The sequence below is a fragment of the Budorcas taxicolor genome, chromosome 3, assembly GCF_023091745.1.
Source record: "Budorcas taxicolor isolate Tak-1 chromosome 3, Takin1.1, whole genome shotgun sequence".
Taxonomy (NCBI): domain Eukaryota; kingdom Metazoa; phylum Chordata; class Mammalia; order Artiodactyla; family Bovidae; genus Budorcas; species Budorcas taxicolor.
In genome coordinates, this window is record NC_068912.1 from 15,770,147 (window position 1) to 15,794,160 (window position 24,014).

The 24,014-nt window shown below is 53.5% G+C and overlaps 2 protein-coding genes across 2 annotated transcripts; one reads left to right on the plus strand and one right to left on the minus strand.

Annotated features, from left to right (window-relative positions):
- Nucleotides 1-2,605: 2,605 nt before the first annotated feature.
- PKLR (pyruvate kinase L/R) lies at nucleotides 2,606-12,805 on the plus strand. The gene is made up of 11 exons (XM_052636625.1): nucleotides 2,606-2,699; nucleotides 5,725-5,907; nucleotides 8,590-8,681; nucleotides 8,779-8,910; nucleotides 9,053-9,239; nucleotides 9,562-9,832; nucleotides 9,954-10,104; nucleotides 10,404-10,556; nucleotides 10,652-10,818; nucleotides 11,538-11,719; nucleotides 12,699-12,805. The coding sequence occupies exons 1-11, from the start codon at nucleotides 2,618-2,620 to the stop codon at nucleotides 12,803-12,805; spliced, it is 1,707 nt and encodes a 568-aa protein (XP_052492585.1). The 5' UTR covers nucleotides 2,606-2,617.
- Nucleotides 12,806-14,766: 1,961 nt separating this feature from the next.
- HCN3 (hyperpolarization activated cyclic nucleotide gated potassium channel 3) lies at nucleotides 14,767-23,410 on the minus strand. Its single transcript, XM_052637806.1, has 8 exons — nucleotides 23,127-23,410; nucleotides 19,802-20,231; nucleotides 18,714-18,875; nucleotides 18,099-18,317; nucleotides 17,583-17,729; nucleotides 16,923-17,163; nucleotides 15,933-16,097; nucleotides 14,767-15,470 (listed from the first exon to the last, which is right to left on the minus strand). Exons 1-8 carry the CDS (start codon nucleotides 23,408-23,410, stop codon nucleotides 14,767-14,769), a joined length of 2,352 nt encoding a protein of 783 aa, XP_052493766.1.
- Nucleotides 23,411-24,014: the final 604 nt, after the last annotated feature.

Sequence of the window (24,014 nt, forward strand, 5' to 3'; positions counted from 1 at the left end):
AGAAGCCTGCTCACCGAAAGGAGAGAAAACCCCGCAGGGAGCAACCGATACCCAGAGCAGCCAAAAACAAAATAAAAATAAACCTAAATACATTCTGGACGAATTCGACGGCACTTCTGGAAATAGTGCAGGGAAATAGGAAATAGAGGCAGGGGCCCACCCCCGAAATTCTGCTGACTACAGAGGCAGAGAAGTCATCACGTTTGCCGGAGAACAAGAGCAATATTTCGGTGCTCTCTGTTCCGGCAGTGCTCACAGCAAGTCCCCGTACGTTATCGCGTGGAGAGCTCCGGAAGGTTTATTATCTCGGTTTGCAGGCGACGAAACCGAGGCTGAGAGAGTCTCCGCCTCACTTTGGCTCCGGGTGGGGACAGGGGCTCGGGCCAAGGACCTCCTTCTCCCGGGGGCCCCAGCCTCGCCCTTGTGCCCGGCGGGCGGCTCGCGGGCGCCCCTCGCAGGCCTGCTGGGAGCCTTTTATCGGATGAGGCGGGCGGTGTTCTCTGGTTGGCAGAATAAAGGCACCTAGACAGTGTGTGTGTGTGCGCGTGTGTGCACGCGCGCGTGTGGCTGGGGACAAAGGCTAGACACTGTGTGTGTGTGTGTGTGTGTGTGTGTGTGTGTGTAAGAAAAAGTGTGTGAGGTTCCAGTGTGTCTGAATCTTTGTGAGTCTGCTGTATGCCTGTGCGCTAGCAGAGTGCTGACTCTGTGTGTTAGAGCTGGGGGGGGGGGGTGTGCATGGGTGAAATGGGTGTGTTTGTGTACATGTGTGCGGGCAATCTCTGTCCTTGACTGTACAGCTCTGGTATCACCTCTATGAAACCACCCTGACCTCCCTGGCCAGCATCGCTCAGTCCCTCTCCTGGTGCCCTCCCTCCTGGACGCAGCTCCATCACCCTGCCTGACACACACACTTTATTAAACCTTACTGCTGACATCCCTGTCCCTCTCCTGTCTGGGCAGGGAGCTGAAGTCTGCACGGGACAGGGCACATGGTGGCCCATCCATGCGTGTGTGCATGTTTGATGTCACATGAGAGGCCTGTATATGTTGGAAGGTGTCAGGGGGTGGGGAAGGGTCCCATCTGACAAAGTTAGGTACACCCATTCTGTTTGGATCCTGGGGGCCTAAAGTCCTTCTCCCAGATTTCTCACCCACAGGCCTCCTACTCAGAGCTGCCCAACCTCATGACAAAGGGCAGGCCATCTCTCACATGGTTACTTATGGACCCAGGGTCAGCCAGACTGCTCTTCCTCTGTGGCCTGATTTTAAGGCAAGGCGTCTGTCCGTCGGCTGGATAGGACAGGGGCTGCCTTGGGACACCGAGCCCCACCTCCTGTTGGTCCTCCCAACTGGTCCTGGACTCAGTTCGAAATTGCCAGGTCGAACTTAATGTCTCTCTCCAACCCCCAAGCACAAGGCCCGAATTCCCAGGTCTGTTATGTTATGCTCACGCTAGTAACAGCTGTGGTGCGTTTTTGTCTGTTCTGTCTTCTGTAGATAGAGCCTAGGGCTCCAGGGCCATTCCCCCTGGGGAAGTCCTTCCTCCTGTCCATCTTCTTTCTTTTCCAGTCAAGGTCTGAAGCTTCTCTCCTTTTCTTCCAGAAACAGTGCTGAAAGGGAAGGAATAGAGCTTAAATGGTTACACTACTCAGACTCTAGAACTACACTCTCTGGAGTGGTTGGCCCAGCTAAAAATCAGTGGCAAGATTTTTAGCTCCAGGCAAGTGTGTCAGACCAAAGCCTTTCTCAAGTTGGATAATTCAATGACTGTTTCGTAAGAGGATTATGTGCAAAGGTATGGGTAGAGCATTGGTGAACCACAAGGAATAGTGAGTGCATTACCCGCAAGCTAGTAGCAGCGGCTTAGTTACTGCCCTCGGGGGCCCAGGAGATGGAGGGAGCATGGTTCCTAGAATCTGGAGAGAGAGGGCCGCCCAGAAAGCAGACGGCAGGTGCTGTGATCTACAGCAACCCCGCAGAAGGAGGGCAGGGACACACCCAGACTTACTCTCCTCTACCTCGTCGGTCAGCGCCACTCTCCAGCCAACCCCTACAGAAGTCACGGGACAAGGCCTTGGGCCTCCTGGCTGCAGAGCAGAGTGGAAAGGCTAAAGAAAGGATGCGGAGTGGCAACAGAAGTCCCTCACACCCTGCCAGCCTGAGTTCCGTCATTGGTAAAACAGGCTATTAGGGGAATTCTCTGGCAGTCCAGTGGTTAGGACTCTGTGCTTTCACTGCTAGGGCCTGGGTTCAATCCCTGGTCGCAGAAATAAGATCCCACTAGCCGCACATGCAGCCAAACTAACGTAAAATAAAACAAACCAGGCTATTCGTCCCACCTTGCTTCTAGGTTGTCATGATGATAAAAGGTGAGGATGTGTATGAGGCCTTGCATGTTGTACCAGCACATGCTGTGTGCTCAGTGAACAGATTCAATGGTCTGCCTGTCGATTTTAATGATGAACTGACATGGCAAACTTGTGTGCCTCCTAAGTCAGTTCAGTCATGTCCGGTTCCTTTTGATAAGACCAGCAGTTTCGTTATCCTCTCCCCCTTCTCTCTCCACAATCCGGGAGGCTCCAGCTCTGAATTTTGAAGCGTGTCAGTGCAGAAGAACATGTTCCCCAACTGGCTCTGGTCATGGATTTCTAAGTCCCAGCAGGATGTAGTGAAGTCCATCCTGATTGCGGCTCCAGGAGGTAAGAAGGGGCATCAGATGCCATTAAAGAGAAGGGGAGAAATGAAAGTAGGAATCAGGTGTGGGTGGGAGGACAAATGGTCATATTTGCTGCTGGCTAGGAGGTATTTGGGGAGGATCTGTGTTCACAGTCTCCTCCATGTTAATTTATAGCAACGCTATGGACTGCAGTGGCCAGGCTCTTCTGTCCATGAGATTCTCCAGGCAAGAAGACTGGAGTGCATTGCCATGCCCTCTTCCAGAGGATCTTCCCGACCCAGGGATCGAACCCACGTCTCTTAAGTTTCCTTCATTGGCAGGCGGGTTCCTATCTAAAACAGAGACCTTGAATGCTTTCCCCTGCAAACCGCTCTTCCCTTCCTTACCTAACTGCTCAAGCCAGAGTCCCTCAGTGCCATCCTTTGGGTCTGGGAGCCTTGCTCTGTCTCTCCCCGCATGGCACCATCATTCCACTCGGTCTGCTCTTCCCCAACACACATCTCAGGTCTGGTTCCCACTCTTCATCTCCACTGCCGCTATGCTAGCCCTCCCACCTCGACTTCCCCTAAAACGCCTCACTGGTCCCTCTTCACCTACTGTCTGGTCTCCAAAGCATCAGTTGACCGCCACCCTCCTGGATGAGCCCAGTGCCCTCCAAGGCCCTGCTTCTGTCTCCAGTTTCACAGGGACCGTGCGCCTCTACTCTCACTGCAGCTTGCCCTCGCTAGCACCAGGCTTTTCCTTCCTCAGAGTCTCGGCATATGTTATTTTCCAACCCCACAGAAAACTCCTTGTGCCAAATTGTCCCCACTGGTTCTTTCTCCTCCCCCAAATCTCAGCTTAAATATGATCACTTCAGGGACTTCCCTGGAGGTCCAGTGGTTAAGATTCCATGCTGTCAGTGCCGGGGGCCCAGGTTCGATCTCTGGTCAGGGAACTAGATCCTGCATGCTGCAACTAAGACCTGGCATAGCCAAATAAATAAATATCATCAAAAATGTAAGATCACATCAAAGTGGCTTTTCCCAACCACCTCATCTAAAACACATCCCCTTCTCCTCACAGGCTTCTCTGTTCCAGCACCATGATCCGTTTCTTCATAGAATTTACAAAGTATGTAGTTATATATTTATCTGCTTAACACTTGTTTATAGTCTGTCTCATCTCCATACTAAAAATTCCGTAGAAGGCTCTGTTGGGCTCTGTTTTGCTTACCAATGCATCCTTAGGACCTGGCACAGAGTAGGTGCTCAACAAATATTCCAAATGGTCATCAAGCAGACAGGAGCCGATGTGAGAATGACAATGATGCTATCAGAGCCCTTCTAGGGAATCTCACTGCATGATCAAAATGTCCCCCATCCCCTTTCTTCAACCTCCAGCCCCTACCCTAGATACCCTGCTTCCTAGATTCATCTAGGGCTAACTTCAGTAAAGTACAAAGGGACCATAGTGAAAGAGAGAGTCGCTCAGTTGTGTCTGACTCTCTGCGATCCCATGGACTATGCGGTCCATGGAATTCTCCAGGCCAGAATACTGGGGTGAGTAGCCATTTCCTTCTCCAGGGGATCTTCCCAATCCAGGAATTGAACCCAGGTCTCCCACACTGCAAGTGGATTCTTTACCAGCTGAGCTACCAGGGAACCCCCTCAAAGGGACCATATTACTGGCAAAAAAAAAAAAAATCTCTGTTCAGGTTGATGGCCAGACAGAATGGATGGATTAAAAATTTATCAGGAAAAATGGATGAGAGAAGGGCGGAAATGCCAGAGGACAGGGGCAGAGAGCCAGCAGGTCCAGGCGAGGGACTCTGAGTGGGGGTAGGGGTGGCCCACTGGGTGTGTCCCTTTTCTTTTTTCTGGCTGCTTTTGATAAGACCAGCAGTTTTGTTATCCTCTCCCCCTTCTCTCTCCACAGTCCGGGAGGCTCCAGCTCCGAATTTTGAAGTGTGTCAGTGCAGAAGAACATGCTCCCCAACTGGCTCTGGTCATGGATTTCTAAGTCCCAACAGGATGTAGTGAAGTCCATCCTGACTGGGGTTCTAGGAGGTAAGAAGGGGCATCAGATGCCATTAAAGAGAAGGGGAGAAATGAAAGTAGGAATCAGGTGTGGGTGGGAGGACAAATGGTCCAATATGTTGCTGGCTAGGAGGTATTTGGGGAAGATCTGTTCAGAGTCTCCTCCATGTTAATTTATAGACCCCAGTCTGGGCCTCTTCTCCCAACCCCAATAGACAGGGCAGAGAGGAGCTTGCAGCCTGGGAGCCAAGGGGCATTCCCATGACTACTGGACTCTGGCCCCTGGTGCACAGAACTTCCAGTGACACTTTAACCAGGATACAGAGCTGATTCCCCACCCGCTGGCCTCCTGCCTCCCACAGTTAACAGCGTGGAGCAGATCCCCAGAGACAGGCAGGTGTGCAGTGGCATGGAAGGTGTGGCTGGCACTGGGGCTCCTCTTCCTCTGAGCTGGGCTCGGGCAAGCTACGGAGACTTCAGGACCTGGAGGAGCACTGAAGGGGCTGAGGAAACTCAAAGGAGGGAGTGGGAAGCCAGTCAATTGCCAGAGGCTGGAGGGAAGAAGACGGGAACCTTAGGAAAGGGAACTGGGTGATTCTCAGCCTGGAAATGAAGGGCCACTGTGAACTAGATATCAAAGGGGGCTGAGGCTGAGAGAAGTCAGCAGCTAAAGAGCAAGAAGTCTGACATTGTGAGGGACCGGATAGCTAGGTGATCAAGAATTTGAGCCTGGAGTTGGTCAGACCTAAATGGGAATCTTATCTTTGTTAATTAGAAGCTATACAACCTTGGGCAACTGATCTAACCTTTCTCAGCCTCTGTTTCCTTACCTAGAAAATGGGGATAATTACAGAACATATAACAATACCTGCTTACTAGCATGCTGGTGACTAAATAAGATAATGTATACATAATGCCCAGCTCAGAAGACTCAACAAACTGGAGAACTGAGGGAAGGAATAGAAAGTGCACTGAGATGAAAGGATGGGGACCAGAAGCAGGTGCCCACACAGCCCCTTTTTACTGCAGGACCAGCAGGGTACCTGCAGTGGGCTAGTGTAGCCCAGATGACTCAGGAGCTGAGCATTTCCTTCTTCCAGTGGCAGCAGCTGCCGGCCGCTATGGCAGACACCTTCCTGGAACATCTGTGCCTGCTGGACATCGACTCTGAGCCTGTGGTCGCTCGCAGTACCAGTATCATCGCCACGATCGGTAAGCAACCCCACCCCCGCTGCAGCGTCGCAGGGCCTCGTGTGTTTTTCTCAATGTGCTGCCTCATCTTTTGTGTTCTTTGAGACTTCTCCTGGTTTGATTGAGGGATAAATAAATAAATAAATATATATTTTAAAATTTTATTTATTTATGGATGCACGAGGTCATTGCTGCAAGAGGGTTTTCTCTAACAGCTGAGGGCAGGGGCCACTCTCTGGTTGTGGTGTGCAGGCTTCCTCATTGCGGTGGCTTCTCTTGTAGAGCATGGGCTCTAGAAGTGGGCTCAGTATCTGCAGCTTGGAGTCTCCAGAACAAGGCTTGGTAGTTGTGCTGCTCAGGCTTAGTTACCCTGAAACATGTGGGATCTTCCTGGATCAGGAATCAAACCGGTGTCCCCTGGATTGCAAGGGAGATTCTTAACCACTGGACAACTTCAGAAGCCCAACAAATATTTGTTGAGTGCTTGGTAGATAAGCTTCTGGGTCCTGGGAGTAGGTCAGTGAAATGAAATAAACAGACAGGGATTTCTCTCGTTAGGATTCCATGCTTCCACCGCAGAGGGCCCAGGTTCTATCCCTAGCTGGGGAAGTAGATCCCACCTGCACAGCATAGCCAAATAAGTAAAAATAATTATTTTTTTAAAAAGAGACTTCCCTGGTGGTCCAGTGGCTAAGACTCCATGCTCCCAATGCAGGAAGCCCAGGTTCAATCCCTGGTCAAGAAACTAGAACCCACATGCCACAACTAAGACCCAGCACAGCCAAATAAATAAATATTAAAAAAGAAAAAAACAGACAAAGATCCCTACTCTTGGGGAGCTGACACTAGCTGGGTGGGACAATAATAAATATAATAAGTTATTTAAAAAATACAGAAAATTTTTAGTATATTAGAAACTGATAAGTAGTATGAGGGAAAAAAAGAAAAATCATACATGGTAAGGGGCTAATGCAAGGGCAGGAGGGAGGTGGCAGTCCTAATAGGGAGTCAGGGTAGCCATTGTTGAGAAAATTAGATGTGAGCAATGTCTGAGGGAAGAGAGTTCTAGGCAAAGGGAAGAGTCACTGCCAAGGCCCTAAGTCAAGGAGGCTGGAAACCACCAAGGGGAAGAGCAGCAAAAATGAAGAGGTTGGAGGAAGGGGAAGATAAAGGAGGGTTTAGTAGGCCATTTTTAGAATTCGAGTTGCGTTTCACTCCAAGTGTAGTGCGAAACTGAAACTATAGAGTTTTGAGCAGGAGTTACATGCTGTTACTTAGGTCTTAACAGAACTGCCCTGGCTGCTATATTGAAAGTAGATTGGGGTTGGGGGTTGGGGTGAGCGCCGAAGCTGCTCCTGCAGTATATCTGGTTTAGACCACGTGGTGGCAGTGGAGCTGCTGAGAAGGGACAATATTCTGAATGTATTTTGAAGGTAGTGCCAACAGGATATGATGGATTGGATATGGGGTGGGGGTGGGGTGAGAAAGGAGTCAAGGACTAGTCCCAGTTTTTTGGTGTGAGGAGCTAGAAGAATCCATTATCAACTGAGCAGGAGAGACTGTGGTGGAAATGTTTAGAGGAGAGATCAGTTCAGTTTGGGGCTTGTTGAGTTTGATTACACATATTAGACATGCAAGTGTGGTATAGAGTAGGCAATCAGATACACAACTCTGGTTTTGGGAGAGGGGTCTAAACGGGAGATGTAAATTTGGAAGTTGTTGACATACTGATGGTATGTGAAGTTGTTGACATACTGATGGTATGAAACTAGTTGAGACTACCAAGGGAGTGAAAGTAAAATGAGAGAGGAGGAATGGTCATCTAATGGGAGCTAAGGCTGAAAGGGGGCAGCCAGTGAGGTGGAAGTAAACCAGGAGAGGGTGGTGTCCTGGAGGCCAAGCCAAAGTGTATAGCAAGGACGTGTGTCAGATACTGTTGACAGACCAGCTAAGATGAGGACTAACCGCTAGATTTAGCAACAACACAGAGGTTGTTGGTGACCTTGACAAGAGCAGATGTAATGGAGAGTGGGTACAAGGAGAATAGGGGGGAGGGGTTTACAGAGATAACTCTTGTCATGAATTTTGCTGCGCCAGTGAGCAAAGGAATAGGGCTGTGTAGCTAGAGGGGGAACTGAAATTAGGAGAATTCATTGTTGTTGGATGAAATAATACCAGGCTTACATGCTGATGGGAATGATCTAACCAAAAAGGAAAACATCACTGACATAGACAACTGGGGGAACTGCTGAATCTGTATTTGATTGGGTGAGAAGGAGACCCAGTAGGCAAGTGGAAGAACTGGCTTAGAGAGGGACTGGAGAGGCTGGTCAGCTGGGTCTCAGTTACTCAGCTGTCCTACCAGCAGGGAAGGAATGGAACTCAACTCTCCTCAGTCCAATAGGAAGGAGGCTCTAAAGCTTGGCACCCATCCCCTTCTCATTCACTGGGGTTCCCCCACGCTGCAGCACGGAACATCAAGGGCCGGGCTGAGCCCACTCTTCTAGGGGCTTGCAGTGCAAGGAGGCGGGTCTTAGCTGGAGGAGGGAAAGTAGTCTCTGATCTGTGTGCAGGGGTGGGGTCAGGGGACAAAGGTCGAGTGACAGGCCTTCTGCAGCCTGGGGCAGCCCCAAGGGCGATGATGGGTTCGGCTGTCACTCAGGTTTGGTGAGAAAGTTGTCTGAATCGGGTCTCTGGTTCCAGGGCCGGCATCTCGCTCCGTGGAGCGCCTCAAGGAGATGATCGCGGCCGGGATGAACATCGCGAGACTCAACTTCTCCCACGGCTCCCACGAGGTTCAGGGCGGGACCACGGGGAGACGGGTGGGGCTAGAGGGTGCCCCGAGGTGCCGGCCAGCTTCCCCTGAAATCCTCGCTTTGTTCTGGTCCCCAGTACCATGCTGAGTCCATCGCTAACGTCCGGGAGGCGGTGGAGAGCTTTGCAAATTCTCCGCTCAGCTACCGACCCGTGGCCATCGCCCTGGACACCAAGGGACCAGAGATACGCACTGGGATCCTGCAAGGGGTGAGAGGGGACCAGCCCTGTTCTGGGGACGGCGAAGGGGACGGTGCGGCGTGAAGGAAGTTATCCGTAGGGCGGAGCATTGGGAGGGGCCGGCCCTGACCTCCACAGGCCGAACTCAGCGGTCCTCTGGCCCCGCCCCTAGGGCCCGGCGTCAGAAGTGGAGATAGTGAAGGGCTCCCGGGTGCTGGTGACCGTGGATCCAGAGTTCCGGACGCGCGGGGACGCGAACACCGTGTGGGTGGACTACCCCAGTATCGCCCGAGTCGTGCCGGTGGGGGGCCGGATCTACATTGACGACGGGCTCATCTCCCTAGTGGTCAAGAAAATCGGTGCGGACGAGCCTCCAGCCCTGGTCCTGCGCAGTGGGCCCTCTTCCTTTCGGTCCCGCCTTCGCCCTTCACTCCCACCACACCTTCCCGAGTCCCTGGCATCCAGACTCCTGGGCTACCCTGGGCTGGGGCTGGATTGGCGGGTTAGAAGTTTCTTCCACAGACGTCCACCCTGTGCTATTCGGTGCAGAGCCCAGGCTGAGCATGAAGAAACAAATAAGACATCATTCCGTTTTCTTGCGGTCCAAGCCTGGTGTTCTCACTGCTGTGACTATGCCCCGGCCTCACCCCTAACCTAGGTGGATTCTTTCCATACCCGCAGGTCCAAAAGGGCTAGAGACCGAAGTGGAGAACGGCGGTGTCCTGGGCAGTCGGAAGGGCGTGAACTTGCCAGGCGTCGAGGTGGACCTGCCCGGGCTGTCCGAGCAAGATGTCCAGGACCTGCGCTTCGGGGTGGAGCAGGGCGTGGACATCATCTTTGCCTCTTTCGTGCGGAAAGCCAGCGACGTGGCTGCCGTCCGGGCTGCTCTGGGGCCGGAAGGACAGGGCATCAAGATCGTTAGCAAAATCGAGAACCACGAGGGCGTAAAAAAGTGAGACTTGGTCTTTGTTCCCATCAGGCCCTACGCATCCCCGTCTCCCTCCTCTTTCCCTGCCTGCCTCTCTCTGGCTTCTCTTGGGTCTTTCCCAGCCCTGACTTCCCCAACCACCCAGGTTCGATGAAATCCTGGCGGTGAGCGACGGCATTATGGTGGCCCGGGGTGACCTGGGCATTGAGATCCCGGCCGAGAAGGTTTTCCTGGCTCAGAAGATGATGATCGGCCGTTGCAACTTGGCGGGAAAGCCCGTTGTCTGTGCTACACAGGTCTGCCATGAGCCCTGGGGGCAGGGCCCTCTATGAGTCTGGGGACACTGAGGGTGAATACGCACACCTTAGTTCTCTAGCACGTTTTGCTGTCCAATGTTTGACCCTTAAACAACAAAGCTATGAAGACCTACTGTGACCCCCGTTTTCAGATGAGGAAACAGAGCAGCCAGGATCACACAGTTTGTGAGTGTGACTCTGGTTTTCAGGGCCCTCAGAGTGGATGTCAGAGACGTAGTCGGGGCAGGGTCCCCAGTCATATATGACTCCTACAGCTCTGACCTCAAGATATCCCCCAGATGCTGGAGAGCATGATCACTAAGCCCCGGCCGACTCGGGCAGAGACGAGTGATGTGGCCAACGCCGTTCTGGATGGGGCGGACTGTATCATGCTGTCGGGGGAGACTGCCAAAGGCAGCTTTCCTGTGGAGGCTGTGAAGATGCAGCATGCGGTAGGAGCTCAGGATGCAAGGCAAATGGGCTGGAAAACCACCCCCCCTTCCAGATCCCAGTACCCTTGCCCAGCCTGACCTCCTGGTGCCCACAGATTGCCCGGGAGGCAGAGGCTGCCGTGTACCACCGGCAGCTCTTTGAGGAGCTACGGCGGGCAGCACCACTGAGCCGGGATCCCACCGAGGTCACCGCTATTGGTGCTGTGGAGGCTGCCTTCAAGTGCGGTGCTGGTGCCATCATTGTGCTGACCACCACTGGCCGGTGAGGAGCACACTGGGACCACACCAGGTCAGAGCTCTGGGTCCAGGGCAGGCTGGGATGGGCCCCAAGCGTGGCTTTTATCTCATCATCAGAGACCTTTCTGGGGTAAGAAGAGAGGCAGCTATGGGAGCTGGAAGCCTAGAGAGACAGATCTTGGAGCACACCAGGAATTGTGCCTATCTCCTCAAGGGGTTGGGAGGGCAAGGGGGCATCACTGGGTGCACTGACTTGCAGGCCATCTGGGCTTCCAGGGCTCAGAAACAGGCCCTCTGCATTTAGCCCACAAAGCTTTGCAATGCTGGGGTATTACAGAAGGCTCCAGAAGGTCTGAGTTCAAATCTTCACTCTGAAACTTAGCTATGATATCTTGGGTAGGTCACCCAGGTTCTGTAATACTCCTCCACTTGCTCACAGGGTCATGAGGATTAACAAGAAACATTTTTTAAGTTAAATACTATATAAAGATGCATTCCCAGAAGGGTTTTCTGTTTTTCAAAGAGGTTTCTCATCTCATTTGATAGATTTTTTTTTAGTCATCTCATAGTTTCCCCATGTGGTCAGAAAGGCAGGTATTCTTACACCCACTTTATGGGTGAGACAACTAAGGCCCAGAAAAAATATGATGACTTACCTAGGGTCACACAGCTTATTGGTGGCACCTGGAACCTGAACCCAACACTCTTCCAATATTCTGGACTGACCTTGTCTGCCTCCTTCAGCTCAGCCCAGCTTCTGTCTCGGTACCGACCTCGGGCAGCAGTCATTGCAGTCACCCGCTCTGCTCAAGCTGCCCGCCAGGCCCACCTGTGCCGAGGAGTCTTCCCTGTGCTCTACCGTGAACCTCCAGAGGACATCTGGGCCGACGATGTGGACCGCCGGGTCCAATTTGGCATCGACAGTGGTGAGCCCCCTGGCTCCCTCCCACCCTCCCCTGGATTTGGATCCTGAGTCCTCCAACCCCACTTCCTACACTCACCCAAAGGGTCTTGCCTCTCTCCTCTGGTCCCAGGTGTTCTCTGTGAGATTCACTAAGACTGAGATACTTGAGTCTCCAAGGGTGGGGGGAACATGCTGAGAGAGGGCAGAAGGAGCGAGGGCAGGGACCAGGGCATCCCTAAGTGGCCGGCACAGCTGCTGCCTCCACCAGGTGGCTGGAGCTGGGCATGACACAAGGAGCAAGAGAGGAGAGGAGAAAGAGGGAGCCAGGGCCCTGCAGCTGCAACTGAAATCGAATTGACAGTTGCTATGCTTATACCCTGGGCTTCCCTGGTAGCTCAGCTGGTAAAGAATCTGCCTGCGAGGCAGGAGACCCTGGTTTGATTCCTGGGCAGGGAAGATCCCCTGAAGAAGAGATAGGCTACCCACCCCAGTATTCTTGGGCCTTGCTGGTGGCTCAGACAGTAAAGAATCTGCCTGCAATGCGGGAGACCTAGGTTCAATCTCTGGGTTGGGAAAATCCCCTGGAGGAGGACATAGCAACCCACTCCAGTATTCTTGCCTGGAGAATCCCCATGGACAGAGGGGCCTGGCAGGCTACAGTCCCTAGGGGTCTCAAAGAAGTTGACATGACTGAGCGACTGAGCACAGCACATGCTCACACTCCCCCTTTCCGTGTGCACAGCCACGCAGGTGGAGAGACTTGCTGCTCAGCCACACGCCCCATGGCACCCCATGGGCACAGCTGCAGCTCGCACCTCCTACAGTGGTCGCATTCCCTGCAGTGCCCCCTGTGGGGCACACTGTACAGTTTGCCTCAGGCCCCTCCTTCCTTATGGGTGCCCTTGAGGGAGGCGGTGAAGGGTGGTGGCTGGTTCTCTTTACAGAGCTGGCCTGGGTCCCTCAGTGGCTGAGTATCATCTTCTCTCCTTCCTCCCCTCCAGGAAAGCTCCGTGGCTTCCTCCATTCTGGGGACCTGGTGATTGTGGTGACAGGCTGGCGACCAGGCTCTGGCTATACCAACATCATGCGGGTGCTGACCGTAACCTGAGGTCCCCCTCCTCCTCTGACCAAGCCAGCCCAGGACCCGCCCCTCTCCACTCCCTCCTGCAGCCCCACATCTGAGTCTTTTCTACTCCCAATCCTCCCTACCCCAGGCCACATCTGCCATCCAGTTTCCTTCCAGGGCACTCCCTCCCTTTCTCTGTCTCATGCAGGCCTGGATAGTCTGTATCCAATTAAGCACTGGCCATCCAACAGAACCATTGGTACATTCCCTGCATCTAATGCTCTCAACTGGTCCCTAAGATGCTCTGAGCCTTTAATCCCAGCTCAACTATTAATTCTATTCCCCCAGGTTTCCCATAGCTGAGGGTGGAGGGGAGGGGAGCAGGTAATCATGGCCACAGTCTCCACAAAATCTCATCTTAAAAATCATCTCCCAAGGAGAGTGTCACCTCTTTCTTCATTGTGACTGGAAGCTAGGGGACATGGAAGCTGGGGAGCACCAGAGCCAGGCGGGCCCACCTCGTTAGTGTCTCACCACCTCGAGGCTTGCAGGCCACGCCCATTTGCTCTCACACCCATCTCATGCTTTACTGGGTCAGGTCTTCTGGCCTCCTTCTGCACCCTGAAATGCCCACTTTGTTCCCACACACAAACCAGGAGCCAAAACAAGTGTCTCTGTTTTCTTTTTAAACCCAGATATTTGGAAGCCATATAAAACTTCTCCCATACACGCAGAACCCCAGAACTCCCTGCCTAGGAGAAAAGGAGCATTAGGGTCCTGGCCCCACATTCTTTGATGCTGGAGAGTAGATGTGGGGACAGAGGGGTGAGCTGCAGGATTCTCTTGTCCCTGAGAAGGCAGAGGTACTGGCTAGCCTGCCCTTCCCTAGGCTTGGATACCTCGGGCCCTCGCCTTGCTCCTGCACCAACAGCAAACTCAACAGGAAAGAAAAAGAACTAAAAATAAGAACAGTCCTTCTCCCCGTCTCAGGTGGCCCTTCCAGGTCCTACCTAGATAGGGAGGGTGTTCAAGTATTGCTGCTGATGGTAGCTGCACAAGACCACAAGAGCTGGACTGGAGGGCCCTGTCCGTTCCTGTTTCCCTGGTAGGAGGGGAGGACAGAGATGGATAAAGGAATGGATAAATAAAGCGAGTTGATAATAACTAAAACTAGCAAATGAATGAATAAACTATTAAATGAATAAATAAGGGAGGGAGGAAAGAAAAAAATTCCATCTAGGGATTCAGCCACGTGCCCCCTACCTGGGGGGATCTAGACTGGCACACTAAATAAGGGGGTGTCAGCAATCCCATAGCTTCAAGGGGGCCATCACCCGGACAAGGGCACAGGAAGGAGAAGGTTCCCAGTTTACAAAAAGGTAGTTCTACCACAGAGACAGAAAGCACAAGGAACTCGGCAGGAGGTGTGTTCCCACTCGGGATATAGACAGGGAGGGTCCACGCATGGCAGTAAAGCTGGGTGCCCACACCAGGGGCCTGAGACATTTGTTGACATCAGTGAGGGCACGGGTAGTTGGCAGTGCCCAGCTATGCTAGCTGGACAGGAAGATTAACCATGCCAGGCAGAACCTGAAAGGTCATGGACAGGAAAACAGAGACATCTAGTTACTTGGCAGTGATGGTGATGGCAAGTACTTGTGCTTAGTAAGATGGGCTCATGGACTTGGGCCTGCACCTGGCAGGACCATAGCTAGGGGAATACCCTCATCAGAGGACTCAGAGTCACTTCTACTTGGCAGTGGAGACATACAGCGCCTGGCACAGTGCCTTGAACATGGTAGGCGCTAAGAACCTTTGATGACTGGGTGAATGGATTAGGATGGGTGTCAGGCTACAGGGTGCCTGAACTGAGGACAGAGACCATCTTCTTGGTACTAAGGGGAGATAGTCCCATAGGGCAGTGTTTCAGGTCCCCTCGGTGTCCCCAAGAGGTGTCTGCCCTCAGGCGTATGCTACTGCACCCAAGGGCTTACCTAAAGGTTTCACATGTTGGCAGACAGCTGGGGGCCCCGGGGAGTAGCTGGCTCAGGCACTGGCAGCCTGGGGGGCTGGGCTGTCCCTGGAGGCTTGGTCAGGAGCCCTGAAGGGGGCAGGCGCTCACTTCCTGAGCTCTTACGCCCAGGAGAGCCATCACCTGCTGCCCTCTGAGGCAGAGAAGGTTGGGAGGCTGAGAGAGGGCGGCCCCGAGGTCCTAGTCGCCGTCCACCCCCTCCTGGGGGAGGCCCCAGCAGTGACACCTGTGAGCGCCCAGCCCGGGATAGGCTGGCATGGAGGGTTCTAGCAGGCGGGGCCGGCAGGCGGGAGGTGGATGCCCAAGGCCCCCGGGCTAGAGGGCCAGCTCGGGCAGGCACCAGCGGGGAGGCTGGGGAGCCTGCTCCTGCTGATCTTCGAGCAGAGCGAGCAAGGAGGGTGACTGGAGAGTCGGGTGAGAGGGGAAGAGGGCCCCGCTGGTGTGTCAAGGCAATGGCCACACTAGAGGTCACGGCAGCTGCTTGCAGGGGTGCGTGCACCAGCGGCTCCCAGAGCGCCGGCTTTCCACTGAGCCGAGCGCCTGTGCTGGGCGCCAGGCCCCGAACACCGCGAGCCATATCCCTGTCGTGTTGGACCAGGTGCTGCTCCATGACGCCCCCACTGCTGCCCGGACTTGGCTCAGAGCGCTTCCGCTGCAGGATGGAATTCTTCTTGCCTAGAAATTATCCCAGGGGGAAGGAGTTAAGGATAGGATAGGAATTCAAGATGAAGGTTGGCTATCAAAAGAATGAGGGTAACAAGATGGAGTCAACGGACACTGGCAGGGTGAAGGTAGGGGATGGGGATCAAGTGTGTGGAGACGGAGTTGGGAGACGGAGATTGGGAGATGAGGGTTGAAGGAAGAGGGTTAGGGGATGAGAGTACGGATCAGAGATGGTGAGGATCAGGGACTGGTACTCAAGGAAGGAGGATTCAGTGCATGGGAACTGGGGGCAATGTCTCCAGGGCTCAGAGATGCTGGGTTATAGGGACTGGGAGCCAGTGTGTTGAGAGCCCTACTGGGGGCATCTGCTGGGACTCGGGTCCCCTGGGGTGTGCCAAGGCACTGGAGCCTGGGCCCTGGGATCCGGGGGACTCCTTGCCATGGACGAGGGTGAGGGCGCAGCCTGGACCTCACCGATACGGCGCAGCCGATCCATGGCCACTGTCTCGAAGGCCCGGCGCATCATAGGGAACTCCTCGAGCACGGCGTTGAAATGGTCCACGCTGAGTGAGTACAGGCGGCAGTAGGTGTCTGCACGCACGCTGGCCGTGCGTCGGCCCCGAGTCAGCAGGCAGATCTCTGACAAAGTTGGGAGGAGGCCTTCAGAATCACTGTCTGCAGAACTCCCTCTCACTGGGCCTGCAGCAACTGACCCAGATTCCTCAGACTCCTCCCCAGATGGGAGCAACTTATGACTCCCCACCCGCCCAGAGGCCCTGAGTGCTCCAAGCACCCTCACTCTCCCACATAATTACTGTCCTGCCTCTGTCCAAATTAAAGCTGATAACAGGCAGGTCTGCTGCACTCCTAGTTATTCCACTTCACTTTAATTCCCACCCCACCTCCACGGCTTTAGCCCAAGCGGTAGGCCTAGGGCAGTGCCCTCTCTTCCCTCCCCTTTGAAAGAACACCAAGGCAACCCAGAAGGAGAAAAGTAGTGCCAAAGGGCGAAGGGCAACACAATGAGGATGCTGGAAGGTGGTGGGTGATTTGGGGATTGAGAGATTATGAATCTCAAACCCTTTTGGGCAGCAGCCAGGAGAACTGTGGAACTGCCACAGGCTGGGTCCCTGATTCTCCCACCAAGTCATTCCCCCAGGGAGCCACAAGGCTCCAGCCCCTGGGATAGCACTGCTTTATTCCTATCTTTCCCTCATCTTGTGGGATCCCTGGGTCTCACTGGCCCAGGCATTTTCAACCTGACCATGCACGGGAATCTCTTAAGCCTTTAAAATTACAGAACTCTAAACCCCAGACCCAGAGATTCTAATTGAATAGGCCTGGGGAGGGGCTGGAACTCTGTGGTCCTGGAGCACAGTCAGGTGAAGACCCAGACCCAGGGGAGCAGCTGCCCTCCTTTCTCTGCTCCAGATCCCCCACCCACCCACCCTGAGGCCTGCTGACCCCCAAAGTAGGATCCATCAGTGAGGCGGGTGTCCCGGGCGCCACGTGCCAGCACACTGAGCAGCCCATGCTGGATGAAGTACATCTTCCTGCCCACGGAGCCCTCACGCACCACGAGGTCCCCCGGCTGGAAGACCTCAAAGCGTAGCTTGGTGAGCACGGCCGTGACGAAGCTGGGGTCAGCATGGGCAAACAGCGGCATGTGGGCCACCAGGCCCCGGCAGGTGAAGTTAATGATCTCCTGGGCGGGGGAGGGGCCTGTCAGGCAGGCTGTGCTCCCTGCCCAGAGGTGCCCCCATCGAGCTCATCTGTCTCCAGAAGCCCCACCCCTGGGGTCATGATCTGCCAAAGGATGGGGATCCTTCAGTCGGCCTGGGACCATCTCTAAGCTCCTGCCCTCAGAGCTTTCCCATGAGCCCTTGCAGGACCATACCCCAACCCCACCCCAACAGCGATTCCTGCAGCCCCTCCTCATGTGTACTTCACCCCTGAAAGATCATCAAGGAAGACTGTAACTCCTGAAAGTGCTCCAAAGGCCTGAACTCCCATGGGGCCCTCTGTAGGCCCCACTTGCTGTAGGGGCCCCAGCTGACTAATAGAGGTCGTCCCAGAAGACCAGGTCCTTGAAGAGCCTCCCTCCAGGGCCCCGCCCAGCCCCACCTCCCGCAGCGGCTCGCTCAGCTCGCCTAGGATGCTCTCCTCATCGAACATCTTGCCCTGGTAGCGGTGTTCATAGTACTCATGGATGCGCTGCCGTGTATCAGCCGGCAGCTTGTGGAAGGACATGTACTGCTCCACCTGCTTGTACTGGAGAGCCAGCCGATGGCCAGCGGGCAAGAAAGCACAGAGACAGATGTGGAGCCAGAACAGTGTTGTGGGGGAGGTTGTGGAGGAAGGTCACAGCCATGGGACACACCCAGAGGGTAGAAACATGGAGACAAAAGGATAGATGAGCAAGGGTGGATGCAGGGAGGACACAGCACAGTCACAGGAAAACCCAGACGTGGAGGAGTCCAAGGACAGGTGCATTGGTACAAAGGAAAGGTACACACACGGACAAACGGGTACGGGGCAAGGCAGGACCCAGAGAGCCAACAGGGACGCATCAGAGTGGGCTGCACGTGGAGCTCCCCAGCCTCCAGCACCCCTCCCCTCCCTTTTCCTGCCCCTGCTGACCTTCTCCTGGTACTGACGCCGCGAGGAGTCCAGGGACTGGATGAGGGCGGTGGCATGACCGATGAACATGGCGTAGCACGTGGCACCCACGATCATGCTGAGCATGGTGAGCCAGACGTCGGGCATGCCTACAGGTGCCTGCTGCCCGTAGCCAATGCAGAGCATGTGGCTCATGGCCTTGAACAGGGCGTGGGAATACTGGCGGCCCCAGGAGTGGTTCTGGGGGGCAGAGTCAGAGCTGGGCACAGACCCCTCAGAACCTCATTCTCCTCCCGCTCCCCACTTTCTCTTTCAATCCTTCTTCTGCCCCCTTCTACTTCAACTTGCCTGCCAAGGGAGGCACTTAGGTTTGGTTCTGGGGGGCCCTGAAGCAGAAGGGGCCTCTTTTATAGCATGGGAGCTGCAGTTTCTCCCTAGCTTTCCTTCCCCATATGCTCCCTCCAATACAAGTACTTCTTCTGGGCCTCTTTCCTCTCACCTCCCCACCTCCTCTCTTCTGTCCGCTCATGGTCATCTCTCCACCATCTCCCACTTGCCCCCTGTGTTTACCCCTCCTGCTCAGAGAGAAGAGCCCTTGGAAGGCCCAGGAAAGGCTGAGCGGCAGGGAGTTCTCACCACCATGTGGCTGATGGAGACCCAGCAGTCAGGAGGAAAGTCTTGCAGCATGGGGACCAGGAACTGCAGACAGCCATCCCAGTGACACAGCAGCAGCATCATTCCGATGAGGTTGAAGATGCGAACCACAGCACTGGCCAGGTCATAGGTCATGTGAAAGATCTGAGGAGTCCAAGGAGGGGCTGTTGTGGACAGGAACCTCTCCCTGCCAGGAATTTTCCACGCCTGGCCTTGCAGATTCTCTCTTCAAATTTCTCTCTGGCCCTGCTCTCCATGAATGTTAAGACTGTGGCTATAAAACCACATATATAGCTAACACAAAGGAGGCTGTATTACTGCTCTCATCCCATAGGTAGGAAAACTGATGCAAATCATGTGCCCCAAATCACAGCAAGTGCCACAGCAGAAACTCAGTCAAAAAGGTCTACTGCACAAGCTGCCCAAGTATAGCCTGGGAAGGCGGAGAGAGGGCAATTCGCAGTGTAACAGCCCCAGGGCGTATAAAAGGATGAGTGCCAGAAGCTCTCTTCCCTTCCAATAATAATAATAGGTAATCTACTGAGAACTTACTGTGCCAGGCACGGTACTAGGTGCTTTACAGGTATTAACTCCTTTAACTCTTATAACCTTATCATATGTAAATATGTTTAACATTTTCATTTTATAGACAAGGAAACCAGGTCTCATATAGTAAACAGTAAAATTGGGATCTGACCACAAGCAATAAGACTGCAGAGTTCACACTCTGAACCACTAAACTCTGCTGTTGTCCTGAAGCTGAAACCCCAGCCTTCCCCATGCTCTACAATTATTAGCTCCTCTTCTATACCTTCCTCTTGGAGTCTAACTAACCCTTCAGTGTTTGTCCAGCAACTATGCTCCATTCTCCTGCAGCACCATCCTTGCATCCTGCAAATCCCATCCCCTGAACACTCATTCTGTCCCTGTTTCTCCCCTACTAACACTGGAGACACCCCTCCCTCGGAAGCCCCACTCATCTGCCCCACCCCAGAAAGTTGCCAGGAGCCCCACTCATATCGCTGTCTGGAGGAGTCTGCAAGCCCCCCCTGCCCACCTCCCCACCCCACCTCCTCCCACTGGTGTATGTAGCGGATGAGGCGGGAGAGGCGGAGCAGCCGCAGCAGGCTGAGGATCTTGGTGAAACGCACGATGCGCAGGGCCCGCGCTGTTTTGTAGACCTCAGCATCCAGTCGTGGCTCCAGCTCCACCACCAGAAAGATGTAATCCACAGGAATAGAGGAGATGAGATCAACCAGGAACCAGGTGCGCAAGTAGCGTGTGCGGATGGCCCGCGGTGCCAGCAGGATCTCAGCACCCTCCTCTACCACGATGCCTGTGCGGAAGTTGAGCACCAGATCCATCAGGAAGAAAGTGTCAGAGAGGACGTTGAAGACAATCCAAGGTGGAGAGTTCTCTTCCTTGAAGAAGGTGATGCCCACAGGTAGCACAATGAGGTTCCCCACCATCAGCAGGAGCATGATCAGGTCCCAGTAAAACCTAAGATAGGGGTGGGATGGGAAGTAAGACCACAGTGAGAGTCAGTCACTAAACTAAGGGCAGATAGTCTCAGCCAAAAGTGGACAAGGATACAGAACAACGGGATGACCATTTACAGCTAATGGGAGTGTAAACTGGGACCACCACTTGGAAAAATAGTTTGGATTTATCTAGTAAAGTCTAACATTTGCATTCTCTGCAACTTGGCAATTCTATTCCTAGGTATATACACATTCAAGGGAAAGATTCCAGGAGATATATACAGGTATAACGGCATTAAATCTGGAAATAATCCAAATATCCATCAGTAGAAAAATGTAGATTAATAAGATAAACACAGTAGACAAATACACTGATGCCCTGGAATATTATACAACTGTGAAGTCACCCAACTGCAGCCTACATTCCACAGTACGAATGAATCTCACAGATTTAATGTCAAGAAACCAAAGGATACACACTGTAGGATTCCATACATACAAAGTTCAAAAATAGATCAAACTAAACTGCATTTTTTAGGGGATTCACAGAAAAGTAGTAAAACTGTAAAGAAAAGTAAGGAAATAAGTACCACAAAAGTTAGAATAGTGGGTTTGGAAAAGGGATGTGAGAGCAGCAAGGAGCCTTCTGGGGTATCCCCAGTGTAGTCTCTCTTGACCTAGACAGTTATTACATATGAGCCTGTTTTTCAGTTACTCCTTCAAATATATGTGTGTGTACACACACACACATATATATATACACCCTGGTCTATATTGTACTATTTATATATATCTGCCTTATCTATTTACTATATCTCTACTATATTAATATATATACCTCTAAATATACCCCTAATATGCATATATGTTCTTTATATAGTTCATATATGTAATGTCCTCATTATATGTATATAATCTATGTCACTATTGTTAAATATTTTTTAAGTTAAAAAAAGATAAATATCCTTTGCTGATCTCAGAGGGCTGTTAAAAAATATGCACTGATATGAATGTGGATGGATGGGACAGTGTTGTACAAGACTAGTTGGTGTTAGGACTCACCTACTCTTTATCCCAAGGATTCTGAAGAGACTGCTGCTTTACCCATCTCCAGCTCTCTGCCCATTCCTAGTTTAGGACTGAAAACCTTCCCTAGCTTTCCCAACCCCAACTCTCCTTCCCAACACAGTTGGGCTCATGGTTCCTGTTTTTCTGCTGGGATCTGTTTCCCAGAGTGGGGATGGTCTGTCCTGCCTCCTGTTTGAACTAGCTTTTCAGATGTACCCCTCCCCTCTTCAGAGCACTTTGGCAGGGCTGCACATACAGAGAAGCTCCACAGCAGATCCTGAGACAGCAAAGCTTGAAGCTCTGCACTCCTTTCCTCCCCTAACCTCCCTGTGCCCACTGAGACTTTGGTTGCACCCAGGCAAGGGCATGGTCGGGGAGAGCCATATTGCTGTGTGGAAGCTGTGAAAAGAAGAGGTCATTCAAAGATCATTGGACAATCTGAAGATCCCAACTAGATATGGCAGTTTCAATTTCAGGACACACCTAGTTGCAGCATCAACTGAGGACCCAGCCCCTTCTGACTCTGACTGAAAAAAAATCAATCCTTTCAGCCCCTGAATGAAGCTTGGTGGTCCTCAAGTCCAGGCCTCCAGGAAGCCCTGTGTGATTTCAATCAACAGCAAACCCTGGATCTCCTCTTCTCTTTCCTGGCCACTGGAGAAATCCTGTACTGTAAGCTGGGAGAGGAGAGGGAAAGAGGGTTTGCCTTGCCATAGAGCATCTTCACAGCCTGACTCACAGGGAGTCACAAGCCTGGCGGGTGATACAGGAGAGAGGATGGAGAAGAAGCACAATAATAATGGGGATACATGGTTTATGGGGATACATTTGAGGGTGAAATGGGGAGGAGGAGGGAGATGCACAGCAGACTAGAAAAGGTGCACTAGTAGGGTGATATTGAGACAGTAAAAAAGAGAGGAGTGAACGGAACAATGAGAGAAAGAACATTAAGGGAGTGTGTATGTCTGTGGATTAAAATGACGTCTAGGTTTCCAATGGTGTTTCCAGGCTCCCGATTCACACCTCATCCTCTCTGCTCATTTAGCTCCCCAGGATAGGTGATTTGCACATATCCTTGCCTCATCCAAAAGCTGTCCTTCATTTCCTCCAAGGACAGGGTTGCTCTCTTCCCCTAGCGACCTTGATGTAGAGGTACAGCCTGATGGGGACTATGGAATAGCCCCACCCCCACTCTTCATCCCTTCTCTCTGGTAGTCACCTGGGCGGTGGTCACATGGGCAGTGGACTGGTGCCCCTCTGTTGCTGCCTCAAATCACTCTGAGTCCAGGCCCTAACCCGCCGAATCCCGTCTTCAGCACCAGGGACAGCGATCAGAGCTGCTGTCCGGACACTCCCTTTCTCCCCTGGCATCCCTATTTTTTTTTTTTTTTTTTTTTGGTAGCCTGCCCTGCTGAACTAGCCAGGTACTGGGGGTAGAAATGGGGACAGTGGGGACAGCTCGGTTTCTCCTTTAGGCTGACCCTGAGTTTCGGAACATGACAAAATTTCCCAGATCCCCAGCAAGCAGAACTGGAGGAGACAGCAGTCCCTAATTCCAATATTCCCCTTGGTCCAGGTGGGGTGTCGGGTTTTTGAAATGGGAAACCCAGGTCTCTGGTGTCCGCTTGTCTCTTCCAGCGCCCCTAGCCTGAAAAGTCACCGAGAACCTCCGGCTGGGGATCCTTCACCCAAGAATTAGGTTGGGGGAAGTGACTCTGTCGGCCCACCAGGGGACCCCTGGGCCGGAAATGAAGTGTCCGTGGAGGGTGGGGCGGGCCCGGCTCCCGTGTCGCGGCCTTGGGGGTGGGAGCTGTGTCCCCTGCCCACCCTGCCGGACCCCCAGTACCGGAAGTCGCTGTACGGGTGGATGATCCAGGCCCCCGCTGACTTGACCCGCTCCTGCTCGATTTCCACTGCTTTGTGGCTGCCGAACACGCGAAGGGAGAACTTGTTGACCGTGGGCTGGAGCAGGGTCCCGAGCTGCCTCCTCTTGGGCTCGGGCCCGGGCCTGGACCCAGGGACTGGACCCGAGGCTGTGGTTGTAGACGCCGGGGCAGCAGGAGGCTCAGCCTCCAACCCAGGGGTCGCCCCCTCGTTGGCCCCAGTCGTTGGCCGCTGCTCCGCCTCCATGACGCCCGTCAGCTTACACGTTTGGCCTCCTAGACCCTGCTGCGGCCATTCGGGACCTCCCGACCCCTCCCGGAGTCGGAGCGGGAGCAGCCGGGCGGGCTCGGAGCGGAGGCGTAGTCGGCTGGGAACTGCCAGAGAGCCGGGCGGAGGGGGTGTGTGCGACAGACTCCTCCGAGGGCGGCGGGCGGGTCGCGCTGCGCCCCCTGGCGACAGCTGAACGGAGGCTGGGCAGGGCGGGCGGAGGCGGGGTCGACCGAGAGCCATCTCGGAAAGAGGCGGGACCAATGTAGTCCGTAATGAGAGGGACACTGAAGTAGGCGCGGCTTAGCCAATATGGGCCGTCCTCCAAGTATAGGAAGAGAAGGAGGGGAAACGCTGCCGGAGCCAACAGAGAGGGTGTGGTCTAGGGCTGAAGGGCTTTTATCCACTGAGCGCCAGGGAGGCGGAGCCTCCCGCAACTGGCGGGAAAACCGGACGCTGGCTGTAGCTCGTGCGGCTTGCGAGGGCGAGAAATTGGGAAGAGATGGGGAATGTCTTTTGAGCTTCCTCTTATCCACTCTGCCTTACGGACTTCCTGCATTTCACTTTTTTCCTCGCAACACTC

Bases quoted from the DNA above. Each gene is read 5' to 3' on its own strand.
- PKLR (XM_052636625.1), top strand. From the start codon at position 2,618: ATGTTCCCCAACTGGCTCTGGTCATGGATTTCTAAGTCCCAGCAGGAT. The intron at 9,240-9,561 runs GTGCGGACGAGC...CCATACCCGCAG, and splicing joins CCTAGTGGTCAAGAAAATCG to GTCCAAAAGGGCTAGAGACC. The intron at 10,105-10,403 runs GTCTGCCATGAG...GATATCCCCCAG, and splicing joins CCGTTGTCTGTGCTACACAG to ATGCTGGAGAGCATGATCAC.
- HCN3 (XM_052637806.1), bottom strand. From the start codon at position 23,410: ATGGAGGCGGAGCAGCGGCCAACGACTGGGGCCAACGAGGGGGCGACC. The intron at 17,730-18,098 runs GTCAGCAGGGGC...CTGGCTCTCCAG, and splicing joins GGCGTCAGTACCAGGAGAAG to TACAAGCAGGTGGAGCAGTA. The intron at 16,098-16,922 runs GTCAGCAGGCCT...CAACTTTGTCAG, and splicing joins TGATGGATCCTACTTTGGGG to AGATCTGCCTGCTGACTCGG.